This window comes from Coturnix japonica, chromosome 3 (genome assembly GCF_001577835.2).
Source record: "Coturnix japonica isolate 7356 chromosome 3, Coturnix japonica 2.1, whole genome shotgun sequence".
Classification (NCBI taxonomy): domain Eukaryota; kingdom Metazoa; phylum Chordata; class Aves; order Galliformes; family Phasianidae; genus Coturnix; species Coturnix japonica.
The window spans coordinates 14,929,398-14,947,444 of NC_029518.1; the positions used below are offsets into that span (position 1 = coordinate 14,929,398).

The 18,047-nt window shown below is 45.2% G+C and overlaps 2 protein-coding genes across 2 annotated transcripts; one reads left to right on the plus strand and one right to left on the minus strand.

Annotated features, from left to right (window-relative positions):
- Positions 1 to 6,433, plus strand: SDE2 (SDE2 telomere maintenance homolog). Its single transcript, XM_015857227.2, has 7 exons — positions 1 to 143; positions 286 to 403; positions 1,247 to 1,358; positions 1,958 to 2,127; positions 2,693 to 2,804; positions 3,208 to 3,625; positions 5,662 to 6,433. The coding sequence occupies exons 1-7, from the start codon at positions 36 to 38 to the stop codon at positions 5,881 to 5,883; spliced, it is 1,260 nt and encodes a 419-aa protein (XP_015712713.1). The 5' UTR covers positions 1 to 35; the 3' UTR covers positions 5,884 to 6,433.
- Positions 6,434 to 10,552: 4,119 nt separating this feature from the next.
- Positions 10,553 to 13,798, minus strand: LEFTY1 (left-right determination factor 1). Its single transcript, XM_015857246.2, has 4 exons — positions 13,364 to 13,798; positions 12,873 to 13,104; positions 11,746 to 11,985; positions 10,553 to 11,584 (listed from the first exon to the last, which is right to left on the minus strand). Exons 1-4 carry the CDS (start codon positions 13,728 to 13,730, stop codon positions 11,245 to 11,247), a joined length of 1,179 nt encoding a protein of 392 aa, XP_015712732.1. The 5' UTR covers positions 13,731 to 13,798; the 3' UTR covers positions 10,553 to 11,244.
- Positions 13,799 to 18,047: the final 4,249 nt, after the last annotated feature.

Below are 18,047 nucleotides of genomic sequence, written 5' to 3' on the forward strand. Positions count from 1 at the left end.
CTGCGCGGGGCGGCGGTTGGCGGCGGCCATTCAAGATGGCGCTGCTGGTGCGGGACCCGCTGTGCTCACGGGCGCGGCTGCGGGCGCTGCCCCCCGGCGGCGGCTCGGTGCGCGGCCTGCGGCGGGACTGCGCCAAGAGCCTGGTGAGTGGCGGCGGGACGGCGCACTGTGCGTCTCGTAGGCCGGCATCCCTCGCTGCGGCTTTCCCTATAATGGCGGGCCCGGGCCGGGGGTTCCGCTTCTCGGTCGTTCTTGTGACGAATTGTTCGTCGTTTGTATTTTTAGAACGTTCCCGAAGAATGTTTGTACGTGAAGTGCAACGGGCGGCTGGCGGACGGAGGAGACGCGCTGCGGGATGGCGCCGTGTACAGCCTGGAGCTGCGGCTGTGCGGGGGGAAAGGAGGTGGGCTCTGGTACCACAGAGTTACAGTGCTGATGTACAGTAGGCTGTACAGGGCATCAGTGTGCGGATACATTCCTGCTTCTGCCTTAAAAACAATGCTCGTTTCTTTCAGGCTGCTTAAAATGATATTAATGTTAGTCCACGTAGTGTCTCTTTCAGATGCTTGAGGGATTTTTGTCAAACTTGAGGTGTGAGGTGGGAATGAGTGAGTAAAGTTAGCAGGCTTGCCTGGGAGTGATGGCTGAGGAGTGTGTAGAATCACTAAGGTGGGAAAAGACTGCTGAAATCATCACATCCAGCCATCACGGTCTGTCTGGAGAAGCTCTGCAGCATAATCGTGGTCAGCTTGGTGACGTGGCTGGGGCTACCTCTTTAAAAATAGGTGTTTTTTTGTTTGTTTGTTTTTTAAAGGGAGTTTAAGTCTGATGGGAGCTAAGGGGGCACAGGGGAGAAGTATATTCTGCATAAATTGGGAGGGACTGAGAATGTTAAGTTGGTGGTGGAAAAGATTGCAAACCATTTTGCTGGGGGAGACCAGGAACAGGCTCTCATGTTTGAGTGCTGCACAGGTCCTGGTAACTTTGGTGCCTGACATCAGGAGAGCAGAAAGGACAGGAGTGATAAATCTTGGATGCTTTGGCTTTTTTTTCCTTCCATTTATTGTTAAAATATTGGTCCTAGTGATGTTCTGACATTGTAACATTCCAGTTACCCTGTATTTAGGTAACAGTGAAGGAAAGTGAAGCATTAAGTCGTCGTATTATATATTGTATGTATTTCCATAGGCAGTTCAGTTATGTACTAACTCATGTCAGTTTGTTTCTGTGTGTCTGATTCTTGCAGGATTTGGATCTATGCTCCGAGCGCTCGGTGCTCAGATTGAAAAAACAACCAATAGAGAGGCTTGTCGGGACCTCAGTGGAAGGAGGCTGCGTGATGTCAATCATGAGAAAGCGTGAGCATTTAGGCTTTTTCTTAGAAGTCAACACTATAAAATATATCAGTGGCAGAGTTTGCTGTTAACAGAATAGGTTACGTGACAGACTGTTATAGCAGTTTTTATTTGGAATACTAAAAGGTCTAAAACTGTAAGCACAGATAGATGAGAATCACGTCATGATTGCAGTTGGAAAGGTGGTATCCTGGCCCAACCCTGCTGCCCAAGCAGACACACCTGGGACAGGAAGCCAATGGTATCTTTTGGCATCATTATATTTTGTAAAATAGAGGTGATTGTACTGCAAACTTCTGAGAGAAGACTGAGCTGCACCTATTAGGTTCCTCATCTTGAGGGTCTGAGTTCTGCTTGAAGCTGTAAGACCATGGTACTAGTGGAAGGTGACCGTACTGCTGTTTGTGGCTTCCAGAAAGCACTTTGCTTTTAGCAGACTTCCTGTATCATCCTTCCATAGTTCCCTTGGGTGGTTTTATTGTTCTTTTCTCATTGTCTCCTATGCTAGCAAGTGCTAAAAATATCAGTAGTTGCAAAGTAATAAGCCAGTGTTATGTTCAGTGTTGGAGATGCTCTAATTTTCATGGATCTGTAATCTGCAGGATGGCCGAATGGGTGAAGCAACAAGCAGAACGGGAAGCAGAAAAAGAGCAAAGGCGCTTGGAAAGGCTGCAGCGGAAACTTGCGGAGCCAAAGCACCAATTTACAAACCCAGACTACCAGCAGCAGTGTCACGAAATGGCTGAACGGCTGGAAGATTCAGTTCTTAAAGGTACCACAGTTTAACCTCACTTTCTCTCCTCAAGAAATAAAGCAAGCTAAAAGCTCAGTTCATCAGGGAATTAAAGGAAAGAATATGGCTGACAAGAACTCTTTGAATTGAATTACATTTTAAATTCCAGTGAAACTTGTTGAATTTGTTTTTCCTCTTTGTCTGCTGCTTTTCTTAAATTGCATTTAGCAGCGTGACAAAGATCCAAGTGGTGCTTTGTCTGTGAAATATCTTGTTTCATTTACTATGCTTTGTAGCCGTTTTATTTACCTGCTAGATGTTCCCTTACTGACAGCTCATAATGGAACTTGAGGCTGATTGGGATATGGAAGCTAAAAGCTCATGTCAGGAATCCAATTGTAGGATTGACTCTTTGCCTTAAAGCAGTGTAAGAAAGCTTTTGCTGCTTCTGAGATTGCTGGATCTTTGAGTTTCCTTAAACATATACCAATAGCGATTACTTTCAGTTAGTGTTTTGGGCTGCATCTGAAATTAAAAGATAAATGGAATTCAGGGCGGACATGAGTTGTGTATCAGTGAGGTAGACTTCAGCTTTTCTTTTTAGGATTGCAGGCCTCGTCTAGCAAAGTAGTGTCACCAGAGACTGGCAGTGGGCGGAAGCGTCCGGGTGAATCTGGAAAGAAAGGAACAAAATATGGAAAGAAGAGATGTTTTTGGTGAGTATTAAATGTTTGAACACAGTGTAAGTTAGGAACATGAGAGTAAACAACATCTCATCTTAATGTAGGCTTAAATAGCGATCACTACATTCAGGTGATTAAATTGAAGAACTACAGCTAACAGCCATCCTTTCTTNCTACTAGCCCTCATTGTTCTGTTTTAATAATCAATTTAAAACAGAACATAAAGAAACAACCAACTTGAAATAAATAAATAAATCACCACTGTTATTTTTTTTCCCCATGTCATTTATCACTTCCTGTAACATGGAAGAGAAATCTTAATGATTGCAGTGGTGTTTCCAGTAGCAGTGGGCAACACACACTTGTATTGGGAATGCAAAAGAAGAAAAACAGAGCAAAATGTATCTGACTATTTGTAATGTACCGCTTGTGTCAGGCTGGGGCTGGAAGGATTGGATGATACCGACAGTTCAGATTCTGATGGCAGCAGTGAAGATGATTCCCCTCAGACATCTGATGGAAGCTGTCCGTCGGGAAGCAGGCATCATGAGAATGCTGGAAATGCCAATGAATGTTCAAGCAGCTCTGTGGATTCAGTAGAGCACAGTCCAGCTGCCAGTGCTGCTGAGGAGGAGGCAGCATCGCAGCAGCCAGAGCTTACTGGAATAGATCTGCAGGCAGAGACCCGCACAGGTGACCAACCTGAAGTTCCAGCCGATGAAAGCAGTGAAATGACAAAGGTACCTCTGAAGGAAGAGGCCCAACAAAAGAGTGAAGTAACTCAGACTCTGAAGGAAGAAGAGCAAGAAAATGGTTCTTCTAAGGCTCAGGAAACAAATCAATTACCGAGCACAGTAAGTATGAAGCGATGCAAAATGTAATACATTTTTCTTTTGCTTGTACTTGGATTGCTTTTTTTTTTTTCTGTGATCCACAAAGTGAAGAGGTAGAAAAGAGGGTATGTTATCATCTGAATTTAATGCGTTAGCTGTAAGTGCTTGAATTAGAATCAGTCTTCTGAAGAATTTAATGGAATCTTGAGAGATGGACTCAGACCAGACATCCCAAAGTTAAAAAGGAAAAGCAGCTCATCTGAAGATGTTGCATTATGGTAAAGGGAATGTAGAACTTAACAGCAGCTGCTGCTGGAAGAGGCTGTTGGTTGAGAGTCTCTTCACTGATCCCCATTAACTCCATGTGTTGAAAGCTGAATTGTAGTGAAGTAGCAGTCTTGAGAGATCCAAAGTAGAGCAGGTCAGGGCAAAACTTTTTAAGATGGAAGATTTGTAATTGTCTGTAGTTTCTATTAAGACGCAGTTGCCCTTGATTGTGTAGTGTTGTTTTTCCCAAGATCTGTGTTTCCACTGAGTTTTGTTGGATTTTTTTCTCCTTCCACATAAATAGATGATGCTCTCAGTATCACTTGTGGTTGGTGAGAGAAGGAAAATGAAACCCTTCTGTAGGATGAAAAGACTCCTACCAATGCCCTCTGAGACATTACCAAACACCTGCCAACTTGACTGATCTTGTTTATAATGTAATTTGACCATGATCTTAACTACAGCTTTTAAATTAGAAGTTGTGACATGTAGATGTACCCTAAGCCAATCAGCTGATTAATGTTTCTTAGTGTTTTATTTATAAAAGACTTGAGTTTAATTCCCAAACTGACACAAACTTCAGCTTTTATTTGACCATTACAAGTCAGAAAGTGGTGGTTCCTGTACTAGAGAATTAAGATTAATGTGTTAAGCTTCACCTGAACTTGCATAAGATGGTGGAACAATGATTTTTAAAACAGATCATCTCATGTATCAGCTATAGAAGCACTTCTGTATTGTTACCATACCATTAACCCTGCTGGCAGTTGGGGTTGGTGTCCCATCAGGAGCAGTGCTGACCATGAGATTCTTCCTCTGGCAGTAGCCAGGAGCATAAAAGGAAACAGCTTGTTCTAATATCAAACTAAAGAATGTATTTTTTCAGCCTTGAAGAGGTTGCTTGAGTTTTCTTCCGTTGTTCAACGTGAGCAGAAAGTCTCTCATCAGCTGCCATTGTCAATGGCTTAATTCTTTCTGAGTGAAAATTCAGTACAGTCAAACGGAAAAAAGACCAAGGCTGTAATCTGATAAGTTAGAACTTCATCATCTATTGTACCATTAAAACAGGGAAGCTTTGAACTGGGTGTTTACCATTCTCCACTGTTTACCTTTAGCTTAGTATTTGAGATGGCCTATTCTTAGAACAGGAAACTCCACCAGTGCTGTGGCAGATTGTTATTGCAGGTGGAAATATTTTTATAATAGTCCTTGGTGGATTTTTTTTTTGTTATTATTTTTAAAGTAGAAGTAGAATAATGTGACAGCCAGGGTTTTTGTTTGTTTCTGGTCAGCAGCACAGGTTTAATTCCGCTAGCACTAATGGCTTTTGTTGAGCTTGGAAGGGAGTGGTCTCACTCTGACCACTGGTGCTACTTGCTCTGAAGTCCCTTTGATGCAACCAGCATTATACTGACCTTAGGACTAATAGGTGCTCTATATACTGATCAATGTGGGGTTCTGTGTCCTGTTTTGGGTGTTAGTAAATTCCAGCTTTTGGGTTATCCGGTCCTTGTCTGTATGCTTCTGTGGGCAAAGCTCTGACCAACTGCAGCTGGTAGCCCCTTGTTACTGCTGTTATGGGCATATTGGTTGTATTCTGCATTAAAAAGGGTCTGACTGCTTTACCACGATGCTGGCAGCCAAGTTTAAGCTGCTAAGTATTATGTGGGGATATTGCTCAACTTTCCTAATTCAAGGGCTTTTGTGAAATGAAGCGTTTTGTCTGTACTTGTTCTCTTCCCCTTGAGGAAGAAAACAATGATTGTCATGGGATGTTTTTCTCTTTGCAGGATGTGGAACCAATCGACCTACTTGCTTTCAGCTCTGCCGCTGAAATGGAAGCGCTGGGGTTAGAGAAGCTGAAGATGCAATTGATGGCCTTAGGACTGAAATGTGGAGGCACTTTACAGGAGAGAGCAGCAAGGCTTTTCTCAGTGAGAGGTCTGTCAAGGGACCAGATTGATCCATCCTTATTTGCAAAACCTTCTAAAGGGAAAAAAGGGAAATCTTAATTTACTATGTTTCTGTGTATTTTAATTTTTCCTTATTCTACTGTCTCTCTGTACCGTCATAGAGAATTCTTTGGCATCTCTGGATAATTTGTTGTTCCTATTTTAATGAGGTTTAGTTGACATAACACAAAAGGAAGCCGTTAACTAGTGAGTTAGTTACGTGTTCGATATCAAAAGGCAGCATTTCACTCCTTTTATAAGCTTTACCAACAGTCATAACAAATCTGAGTGTAATAGAACAAACTCCCTGCAGATGAGAAGGAAGAACCTGTGTGTTTTTCAGATAATGAATGTCTGGCACCATCCTCACCTGCTTAAAGAAGAATATCAGTCCTTTCTTAGCTTTGTGTTGGATCTCCTTTAATGTATATTCCAGTTAGCACAGTTAAAAGACAAACATCAAACTTGTGGTTTGGGCTTAAAAGCTCAAGTTTCTACATATGAAAAGAACTTCATATGGAGGGGGTCCCATCTTAATAAATGCTGTTGTGTGAATGAGTGAGATGTCGGGCATCAGCACTAATAAAAATATTTCTTTTACAAGCAGTTACATAAAGAAATTCATTTTGCTCTTTAAAAGCAAATGAGTGAGGGGGAAGAAGGAAGAATTACATCCTTAAGGAGTTAAGAATAAAGTGCATTTGCTCCTTGCTGAAGGTTAGTACGTTACAGAGCATTTATCTGAACCTGAATGGGACATCTAGTGTTGGTTTTAACTTTTTTCCTGTGGCAAAAGCAATGCAGTAGGCACCTGAGGATTTGAGTATCTGCAGTGGTGGTGCTTTATCCCAGTGCACTCTGTAACCTCACAGATGGGTGAGTGGTGGCAAAGGCTCCTTTTGGGACAGTCGTGTGCTTTTATGACTGCAGGTACAGCTGCCACTTCTTCTGTTTGAGAGGCTTTGGATTGCTGCCTCAGACTTCAGATTTTGCTACCATATGCCGGCAGTCTTATATTCATGATCTCCGTATCAGATTTCCTTGAAGAGACTCGGGCCAAATAAAGGCTTCCCCCCTTTTCAGACACTGTACAATCTTTCAGACACTGCGTAAAGTTTGGCTCAAGTGAAGTTTTGAATTGCAGCACAGGCAGGAAATGGGTTTCAGCTGCTGGGGAACCAGTTCACTCGTGTGGTGTTTCATGTCTCGGACATGAGCAATGCTTATCTACTATTTCAGTTAGCAGTGACCGCTTTGCAATCTTGTAACCGTCCTTCTCAGCAGTTGATTTCCTTATACTTGGGAATTAGTTTTGGGTTGACAGTGTTAAAGCTTAAGTTATATTCTTGACAAACTGTACAGGCCAGCTGCTCCAAAGTGCTGCTTCATCTGACCATTTATACTCAGCCACCAATCAGCCTGTCACAGGACTTGCCAATATGCTGGAGAAAGTTAAGTCTGGAGAGTGGTGGTCACTTCTGCTCACACCTGATCCACTCAACATTTGGCCAAACCACAGCTCCCCTCTTGTTTTTTTTTGTTTATTTACATTTTTTTTTTTTCCCCCTGAGGCAGTTAGTTAGAAAATGGAGATGGAGGATTTATGGTTCTGGAGAGCCAGAAATTCCACCTGAATTTTCTCTGTGAGCAGCCCTGGAGTTCCTGCAGGTGTCGCTGTGGGTTTGGGACAGCTCAGATGGCAGCGAGCATCCCCAGCACACCCAGCAGCCAGGGCTTTTGTTTGCATTCATTCCTGTTTGTAGGAGATGGTGCTGGGTCGTACCGAGGAAAGGCACGTGAGCAGTGAAGTGCGATATTGGTTTATAATGCAGCCTCTGGTAGGCAAGTCGAAAGAGCTTCTTGTGCTTGTTTTTTAACTGTGAGATGGATTTGAGTCTGCTTGCTAATTGTAAGCGTGTGTGGTGCATCTGAATAAAACATTCCTTAGAAGTACAAGATAGTCCGTGCAACTCTTCAGCATCTTTCAACTGATCATCCTGAAGTTCTATACCAGCATTTATGAATGAATCTCATCAGTATCACAAGGAATTATGAAGAAGGTAGATATTTGTGCTGGTGGTAATGATACCGACATACACAAATCCAGTGCTCCTGCATCTGCTTGACACAGTGCTCTGAAAATGCAGATTGTGACACCTGGGACTGAAGTGTTTAGGCCTTTGTTTAGAGGATGGGAATCCTCTGCAATGTAGACAAATGAGTTCTTAAAAACCACTTGCTGTTTTTGGCACAAACACCGCTGTGCCTGCTCTGGCAGTAAGGATGCAGACTGCACGCAGCTATGTCTTCTTCTTTCTTAGTAGGGCAACTTCTAGGCTCGCTGCTGTAGGTGGCAGTGCACTAACAGGAGGATGGCTGCTCTTCCGGACTGTGCTGGTGGAACCCTCTGACAAAGCGTGATCATAAACGCTGTCTGACTTCTGGTGGGGTCCAGTGGGGAGTGAGAACCTCCTCAGTGAGCTGCCTGCAAGATCGGGGGAGTGGAGAGGTGCTCATCAGGCACCAGCTGACTCGTAGAACATCTGCTGCAGTTTAGTGAGCCTTTAGTGAGCGTGGTTCCCTGGATTTCTGGTGGTTACAGATGATGCTGCTGCAGTGCAAGGTCTTAGACTTGTTTGAGTTGGAGGGGACCCTTGAAGCCCATCTAGTCTGGCTCCCCTGAAGTGAACAGGGACACCTAGAGCTCCATCAGGGTGTTCAGAGCCCCATCCAGTCTGACCATGGATGTCTCCAGGGATGTGGCATCCACCACCTCTGTGGGCATCCTGTGCCAGTGCCTCACTGTTCTGATTTAGAAAACCTTCTTTCTTACATCCAATCTGAATCTCCTTTAGTTTAAAAGGATTTTCCCCTGTCCTGTCACAACGGACCCTGCTCAAGAGTCTGTCCCCTTCTTTCTTACAGTTCCCCTTTAGATACTGACAGGCTGCTCTCAGGTCTCCCTGGAGCCTTCTCCAGGCTGAACAGCCCCAGCTCTCAGCCTGTCCTCAGAGTGGAGGTGTTGCATTCCTTGGGTCATTTTTATGGCCCTCCTCTGGACACTCCAATGGGTCCACGTGTCTCCTGTACTGAGGACTCCACATCTGGATGCAGTACTCTAGGTGAGGTTTCAGAGCACAGAGCAGAGGGGCAGGATCACCTCTGTCACCCTGCTGGCCACATTTCTTTTGATGCAGCACAGGTTGGTTTTCATTTCACATTAAGTTAGTGGCAAAAACTAGATGTTGAGTCTATTAGATGGCTCCTTAAAAATATTAAGGTCTCAAGAGAAAGGGATCACGTAGTGGCCTGAAAAGCTCTTGACTCCCTGTCTGTTTGTGCTGGGTTCCCCCTTCCCAGCCTCCAGCTGTTCCCAGCCAGGGCAGAGGAGCTGCTTTGGTTCTCACCTCTGTTGGGATGTGGATTGGGAGTTTGGCTTTCTACTTACAGCAGCAATTAGGAGGCTGCCCTGAGAGGCCAAGTGTCAGACGCTATTTGTAGGAGTTTGTGAAATGCAAAGGGGAAAAAATAAAGAAGCAGAACAGAAATGAGGTCTCACCAGCAGGGCAAAGCTGCAACTTCTATACATCTTAAAAGAAAATAGAAGAGCAGCCTCGGTTTGGATGTGGAAGGATCAGGCAGGGCGATGTAGCTCAGCTGGCAGGGCTGTTTGCTGTGGCTTGAGAACTGTGCTACTCCTCCTTGCTATTATTTTTTTTCCTTGTGAAGCGTAAATGTTAGAGCAGAAACAAGCTGCTGTCATGCATGTAAGGTGTTCTGCCTCTCCTCAGGGGCTGTGCTGCTCCGATGGGAAGAATAACATGACAGCTTGACAGGCTTTGTGTCTGCTGCAGCTTGTACCAATACAAAAGCAGCAAGGCAGCATGTGCATGACATCACAGCAACCGCTGCCTGTGCTGGAGGTGGCGGCTGGGGGTAATTTCTGTGGCACTGGGGAATGGCTGAGGAAGAAGGGCTTCATCTGCAGCCTCTGCCTGCAAGTTTGTGCTATAGAAGCTATATATCCATTTTAGACCCATCTCCCACCCTGCTGATCTTCACTGCAAAGCCGGTTAGCGTGGTTCAGCAGAGATATGTGCTGTGTGTCTCGTGAAGCATGACTGCTGCACTTGTGGTATTTGGGCACGATGGGTCAGGAAGGTCAGCGCTGCCGGCCCTCCACCACCCTGACCCCCACAGTACAAGTTCCTCCCAGGCTGGGAGAAAGATGTGTGGGTTGGGCTGGAGAGACAACAAGGTTAATGCTTTTCCTCCTCAGGCAAACACCAGTTCAAACAGTTTCTTGCCCAGGAGCCAGTGGCGTGCAGGTAAATATCCTGCTTTGCTCCTCACAGCTGAGGTTCCGGCTGTGGCCTGTAGCTGAGGGTCAGGGGCAGGGTCTGCACCAGAGGGCGGTGGGCACAGCCCCAGTGGCAGAGCTCAGGGAGTGTTTTCTATGATTCTCTGTTGTTCAAAAGGAGATCACAGCTGACATTGCATGGGGAGAAGCACCAGTGCTGTGTGCTCCTCCCTGGCTCAGCCCCGTTCCTGCCTGCGTGAGCAGATAATCTTATCATTGGCAGGCAGAGGCACGCACAGCTGGAGAGGACTGTTGTTGGGTGCATGAAGGAGCTGGGCATGGAATACAGACAGAAATGTTACAGATTTTTTTCCCTCCGCTTTTACACCTAGGAATAATTATAAGCAAACAAGGCTATTTTAATAATCATATTTTATTGTTTACTTAATTTTGAAAGCAATTAAGACCAGAAAAATAGCTCTAAACTGAAAAAAAAAACAAACCCAACAACTGTAATACAGAAAAATGAGGACCTGATCCTATAAACAATTATTTGCAAGCAAACCCAAGTCCCAGTACTGGCTTCACATCTCTAAATGCTACTTAAGACTGTGCCAAATCCTTGGTTCGGGGCCAGCAATACAGTCCTTTGAGTTTGGACAATACTGTATGTACATGTATATCTACAGATATATGCATACAGTGCATACTTACATATATACATTCATTTAAGCTCTAGGCAGTATTCTATGTACATGTATGTATGTAGAAAATGCGTATATATACAGTATGCATGTATACAATATGTACATATATACGTACGTGTATTTGTGATACATGTGCATATGTGTATGTATACAACACATACATGTAAGTGCTTTTGCTCTGCTATCCACAGTAAACACAACTTGGGCAGACAAGGACCAAAACGTACAGAGCAGAGGGAACCAAGGAACTAAAGTCCAAACCCAAGTTGACTTCTGCACCTGGTTGTGATCACTGTCCTTGCCTTTCAGTTCCCTGGGGTGGGGACTGACATACCCCAGAGGCAGCCATACCAAACGCAGGGAGGTACACCTCCTCCAGGCCCACCAGCACCGTTACTCCCCTAAGCCAGCCCCTCACAGAAGCGCTGCACCATCTGCCATGCAGCTGCACTTCTCAATGATCATGTTGGGAAACTCGGTTGCCTCGATCTCGGTGTGGTTGCCCCTCTGGACCAGGTACATGATGGGGAGCGGGGAGCTCTCGGCCACAGCACAGACACGCTCCCTGCCCCCCCAGCGCTGCAGTGGGCTGGGAAGCTGCAGGCAGCCCCCCCGGCAGCTGTAAGCCTGGTATCCTGCCGGCTCGATGACCCAGTACTGTGTCCAGGAGAGCTCACGGAAGTTGATGTAGTGCTTCTGCCGGCAGCAGGTGGACTTCCCTGCTTGCATCCCATCCTTGCAGTCCCCAGGACCACTGCGTGCAATGGGAGAAATGTTAGGAAATAGGGAAGGCTGATGGCACTGCCCCGAGTCAGGAAGCTCAGACCACACTCAGGTTTCATTTGAAAACTCAGGCAACAAAGCGAGTGCAGTAACTTCAGGGCAAAACCGCATGGATGCAGGCTTTGTACTCACCCATAGTCCTCCAAGTCAAGGGTGTAGAGCACCAGCTCGGGTCTTCCCACGGCTCTGTCCCCAGCATCCTGCGAGGTGAAGCGCACCGCCTTGGCGACCTCTGCAGCATAGCTGCCCACCCTTTCCCCTTCGATCCAGACCTGCAGGACCATTGGCTCCTGCCTCTTGTTCCGCAGCCAGTAGTGCACAGCCTGTGTCACGTCAAAGTTCTTCCAGCCCGACTCTCTTATGGGAACCAGCCTGCCAGGCAGAGAGAAGCCCATCGTATAAAGCTCATGGTGCTTTTTTTTTTTGCTGTGGAATAATTTGCTTCCTGTGCATTGCCATGTGCCTTGATCACATGCTTGCTGAGCAGCTCTGGGCAAGTACCCACAGCAATTAACTCTTTAAAAGAATCATAGAACCATAGGGATTGGAAAGGACCTCTGGAGATCATCTGGTTCAGTCCTATGCTATAGCAGGTTCTCTGCAGCTGTCACACAGGAAGGTGTGCTTTGGGTGTCTCCAGAGAAGGAGACTCCACAACCTCTCTGGACTCACAAGGCATGCAAGGCTAACAGGCACCGAAGGGTGAAATAAAAACCCTCATGTCAAGGTATTCAGCCAGCTGAACTTGGCACATCCAGTACTTAAAGGGAGGTTATAATCAAGATTAAAATCAACCTTTTATATGGTCTGATAGTGATAGGACAAGGAAGAATGGTTTTAAATTAAAGAGGGTAAGATGAGTAGAATAAACTACTAAAAACTTTAAAAGAAATTGAGATTTGAGTAGAATAAATGTCAGGGGAAGGTATTCACTGAGGGGGTGATGAGGCACTGGAATACACTGCCCAGAGAAACTGTGGTTACCTCATCCCTGGAGGTGTTCACAGCCAGATTGGATGGGGACCTGGGCAGTCTGATTCTGTGCCTGATTTAGGGCATTGCTACCCTGCCTGCAACAGGACAGTTGGAACTAGATAATCTTTGAGGTTCCCTCCCAACCCAAGCCATTCTGTGATTCTATGATTCTACAACCAATTCTATGGTTCTATTATTAGAGATGCAGACTATCATCTAGCACAGAAATGCATCACTTGAACATCATTGCATACTTGCAGCCTTATCCTAAAGTGTGCTCTTACCGGGAGTCGATCAGCGAGGTCCTGTTTGTGCCGTCGTGTTGTCTCTGCACCCAGTAGATGCTGACCCTGGCATTGGAGACAGGCCGATGGGGCTGCCTGGCTGGCAGGTTCACCCTGTCCAGGGGCTTCTTGAAAAGCTTCAGTTCAGCCATTGTCACTTCGCTGTTTTTTGGTATCCTCCCCTCCATGTCAAAGATGAAGTTCTGGCGCATGGGGTCAGAGTAGAAGACTTCTGGCCATGATGCAGAGACAAAACAACAGCCTGTCATTGCCACCCTCTGCATTTCATCAGCAGTTATCACAGCACATTGCTTGCATGCTCCAATATGAACCCTTGTAGCAGGGTGCTCTGTGCCTGGGCATCTGGCTTTTTCTAACACCCCTCCTTTTCCAGGATCATGGAGTACAAGTATTTACTCCACTCTGCTCCCCCTCAGAGCCTGTCCCCAGCCCCACACCCCATGGCTTGCCCTGCCCAGGGTGTTAGTTACCTGCATTGCCGGGGATCCCCTGCAGGATGCTGGCCAGGCTGGGAGAGGCGCGACGCTTCCCCCTGTGCCGCTTCAGCATGGAGATGTACTTGTTCTTCACATGCTCAGGGATGACCAGGTCCACCAGGTCTCTCTTATGAAGCTTAGGGACTTCGGAGAGCCCCAGCTGCTTCAGCATCGCTTCCTTGAACCCTTCCTGGGTGAAGGCACCAGTCATGGCAGCCAGACAGAGAGCGTAGAGCATCTGGGTGAAGCTCACCTCCATTCTGCCCTGCTGGTGGCTCACAGGGAGGAACAGGGATGTCAGCGGGGCTGCGGTGCACTCGCTGGCTGCGGAGTGGGACAGAGGTTTTATAGCCAGCCTCATCCCACTGGCACAACAAATTCCACAAGTGGGGAAGAAGCAGGGGACTTAAAAGGCTCACCCCCGCCTTGATAGACACATGCCAGTTTAACACCTCCATGCACCACTAGGCTGACATTGGGGGCTTGGGGGAGCTCCCGGATTCCTGCACTAGGAAGACATTTCCCTGCTCTTTTAACTCCCTATAAGCTTCTGCCTAAAAATCCCGAGTGAGCAGCATCACACATCGATGGAGCTGCTGCCTGAAGTGGCCAATATCTATCAGGAGAATAAAGCTCCAGCAGAACATCCGCCTTTATGGTGGACATGACAAAATAACTTAAAATATCAGTGGGGAGAGCAGGTCCCACTATGATCTCTGAATAGATTATTGTAGCGTTGAATCAAGGTTGTTGAATGGGTTATGGCCTTTTGCATTTCCTATGGATCACAGGGAGGTAGGCGTAAGTGGCACAGTCCTGGCATTTTAGATGTAGGCTCAATAATGCCTGTGCTTAAGAGCAGATGGCTTTATGTTCAGGCAGATAATCTCTCAGTGAACACAAGAAGCCACTCTTCTTCTCCACAACCCCAATAACAACTGGTGGTGTTCTGAACAGTGTCAAAAACCAAAGAAAGCTGGCTCTGGAGAGCAAAGGTGAAGGGAAGCTGGGTGCAGGAGGCTGCTGTTTGCCTTGAAGTAATCTTAAAACCTGAAGTTCCTTGGCTCCCTTGGCCTGTACGCCTTTATCTGTCCATTTCATCTTTACTCAAGTGACTGGTCCCGCTGTATTGTGAGGGCTGCTCAAATAAACCTGCATGCAAGAGATGATAATGCCTGAGGACACCACAACACCCGGCACTTCTGGATCCAAGATGTGACTTGTCCTGCGGCTGATATCTGAACTACCAGGATGAAATCTCTTCCTTGACTTATGTGTATTGGATGGTGATTTATGGACTTCACACGTTAAAACAAAAAATTACTGAGCAAATGCAGTGGAAGTCCAGCTAAGAAATAAAACAGAGGATGTGGATTGTAGGCTTTTCACAGGAGAGTGATTATCTGGTCCCATTGGTGGAGCTGCCATTCTCCCTTTATCACACAAACAAGAAAAGGTCAGGAATTTTATAGTAGCTCTTTTTGGGTAATGTGTATTAGAGCCTCCGTGGTGCATTCAGGGTGTCAAGCAGAGGATTTATGGGGAGGGCTGCAGGGCATGATGTCTGAGGAATATACCATTTTAATGGAAGCCTGGATGCAGTGAAGAGAGAGCCTCCATATTTAAGCTTTAACTAGTTTCAAACAGATCTCTAAGACACTTACTGGGCATATCTATGCAATGACTTCTGGTAAATAAATCTAATGAGTTAAAAGAGAAAGTGTGAAAGGGTTACCCAAATTACATGGCTATTATCCTGTGAAACAGCGGTGGTTCAAACACATTTGCAGTGCATCAGTGAGGATCTGATTTTGCAAGAACTGAATTCTCATGAACAAGGTTCTGCTATATGATAGTTGGGTCCATAGCAGAATAGCCTTTGCTTGAGTGATGTGAAAGGCCATAGCTTTTGTCTGCTCCAAGAGACATCCCTAATTTGTTCAGCAGACTTTCCATATAGAGACTGGAACACATTTCTGTCCTGAGTTTGGTCTGTTGTTTTTTTTTAAACAAAATCAGTGTCCTTTGGGTCTAGAAGTATGGTTAAAAAAGAAAACCAATGTTGAGAAACAGGTGTGAACATGCCATGTTAAAGAAGAATACAAGCAGAAGTTCTGTTTCTGAGCAGTTTTTAAGTCTCAAGTCCCTTCATGCGTGCATGGCTGGGGGACAGCAATACATTTCCTGCCATGGAGGCAGCCCTGGGATTTGTTGTTGCCTTTATGCAGGGAGAGAAGGGCAGGGAAAACCTCGCTCTCCTCCTTGAGGTGTCTGGGCAGCACTGGGTGCAAGTGGTTTGGTTCTGGTGGGATGATTGCACAGGGTCTGCTCAATGACACTAAGAGGATCTGCAGCTTCTTTTTGCTTTCATCCAGGTCAGCGAGTTGCTGTGGGTCATGGTACAGCTCTTCCTTAAACTGGCAAATAGCAGTTCCCATTCTCAAAAATGAAAATGCAAGAAAATCTCGTGGTAAGCTCCTTTCTTCCCAGGCAGCAAAGGGAATGGCATCCCCTTATGCCAGAAGGGCATTTACCACACAAAGTATATAGTAGAAAACCCATTTAATTTGGGAGAGAAGTTGCTTACGTGGTCTGATCTTGAGCTCAGGTACATAATTCCCATTACTATGGTGCTATCCAACTTAGATCCCATTGACTTGCAACACATCTTCCTTAAGTAGGAAGCTTTCTTAAGCTCCTGCATTTACTCACGGGCTTGTCCTGGTCCAGCAGCCCTGACAAAGCCATCTGTTTGAAGAGGAATGGATAAAATGGCCAAAGTCCCACCATGTTCTGGTCAGCTGATGTCAGCTGTTCTGCTCACAGGGTACGTGTCGGCAGCATTTGCAGAGTGCCAGTGCTCCGGCACAAAAGAGCTCTCTGAGATATTTTTTCTTTCCTATGGAAAAGCAAACACAACTGTTTAAATACAGCTTTTTCTGTTCTTCCAGCAGCCTCCTCCCTGCTGTCCTCAGATGAGCTTTATTTCTAGCTGGGGCAGAGTGTGTGTTACCGCTGTGTTGTAGGAGAGCCACATACTTTTCTAATTAATGTATATGCTCTTTCTGAATGTTCTTTCTTCTTCAATTTAAAAATAATAATAGAGATCAGATCACAGACCTCCATCTCATTGCTTATCATCCGTTCTGTTAAAACAGAAAGAGCCAGGCACACTTGGCTGCAAACTTTGCATTATACAGCACTAACTGTTTCTGGTCATGAAGGGCTGCACAGTATTCCCAATGCATTTTAAAAGACTTTATCTCCGTTATAAGATTTCAAGTGGTTAATAGTAACTCATTCTTAAAACCTACCAAGCTCTTTACTCTTCGTGATGATTTCTTATTTCATTCCATTCCCTTTCTGTCCAAACTGTGGACAGCTTTGAGAGTCTCATAACAAGCAATACTACAATAGCTCCTGATTTCCTTTTGCCTTCAAACAGTGCTGCAATGCTATGAAAGGTGTGGGTGGGTCAGATACCTTTTTCAAGCAGTGACTTCAAGGCTGTTTCCACTTAAATATTTACATTACCATTGTGGTGTTTTTTAAACCCCTTTGGTATGTTGTTTCTTTTTAATGAAAAAGATTTCAGTAGGGAAGAATGAGAGAAAATACAGCTCTGTGTGCATTTGACTCCAAAGCAAAACACAAAGGGGCATTTTTCTTCATGGCAGAGGCTAAGTTATGTAATTTCCTGCCATGTAGCTGTATCTGTGCAATCAAAGGGTATAAAGTCTTGGATTTAACACGGCCCTTGTAAAGAGCAAAATAAAGCGGTGTGATCTGACTGGCTTTAATCCTTTTAGCATTCATACTGCAGGGCTCTGGGAGATGCATTGGATTCATTTGATTTTAAAAGGGAATCCGGCCACACTTGGCCAGGCCACTTAAAGCGTGAAACATGAACTTTGGGTTTCTGTTTTTTTCTTACTTAACCATTTGCTTATTTAAATACATTAATACAGGAAAGGCCAACATTTGCACATAACAACTGCATACATTTCTAAACCTTATTTTTGTGCTCAACACAAAATTCTGCAGCAGTCACCAGCACGGAACCCAGAGTCGTTTAGCAAATCATACACATGGAAAAGGGTTTTTCAAAGGCACAAAAAGGAAATTAAGGCTCAACTTTCATTGATTTGAGAGAAATTTGTCACCTAAGTCCCTCTGTTTTTGCTTTGACTTTAAAGTAGGCATATTTAACCTCTCTGACAACAAAACTAAACATTAATTACTGCAAGCAGAGCAGAGATGTAAATAACTTGGGGTCCTTTTGAAATACTTAGTTTGACCAGATCTGTTTGAACACCCCAGTGGCAGACTACAGGAAACTGGTGTTTTCAGTATAGCTCAAGTCCTACAAGTCCAGTGCAGGAGATGTGAAAATCACAGTGTGCAACGGGGTTCTAAAATTGCCTCCCCAAAAGCTTTGAAGAGTGCAGCACTCAGCTTGCTCTCAGCTTACTTCCATCTTCCCAGGCTGGAAAACTCTGAAATATATGCTGATTTAAATACACAAAGGCTCAGATACATGGTGGAACATGGAAATACGCGAGTGCCTGGACTTGTCTTGAAACTGGTACACAAAGCACAGCAATTGCAGAACACGGCTGTCTTGTTTCCTAGGAAAAGTGGATGGGAACTGGTTTCTTGACTTGATTTCTCATCCTCT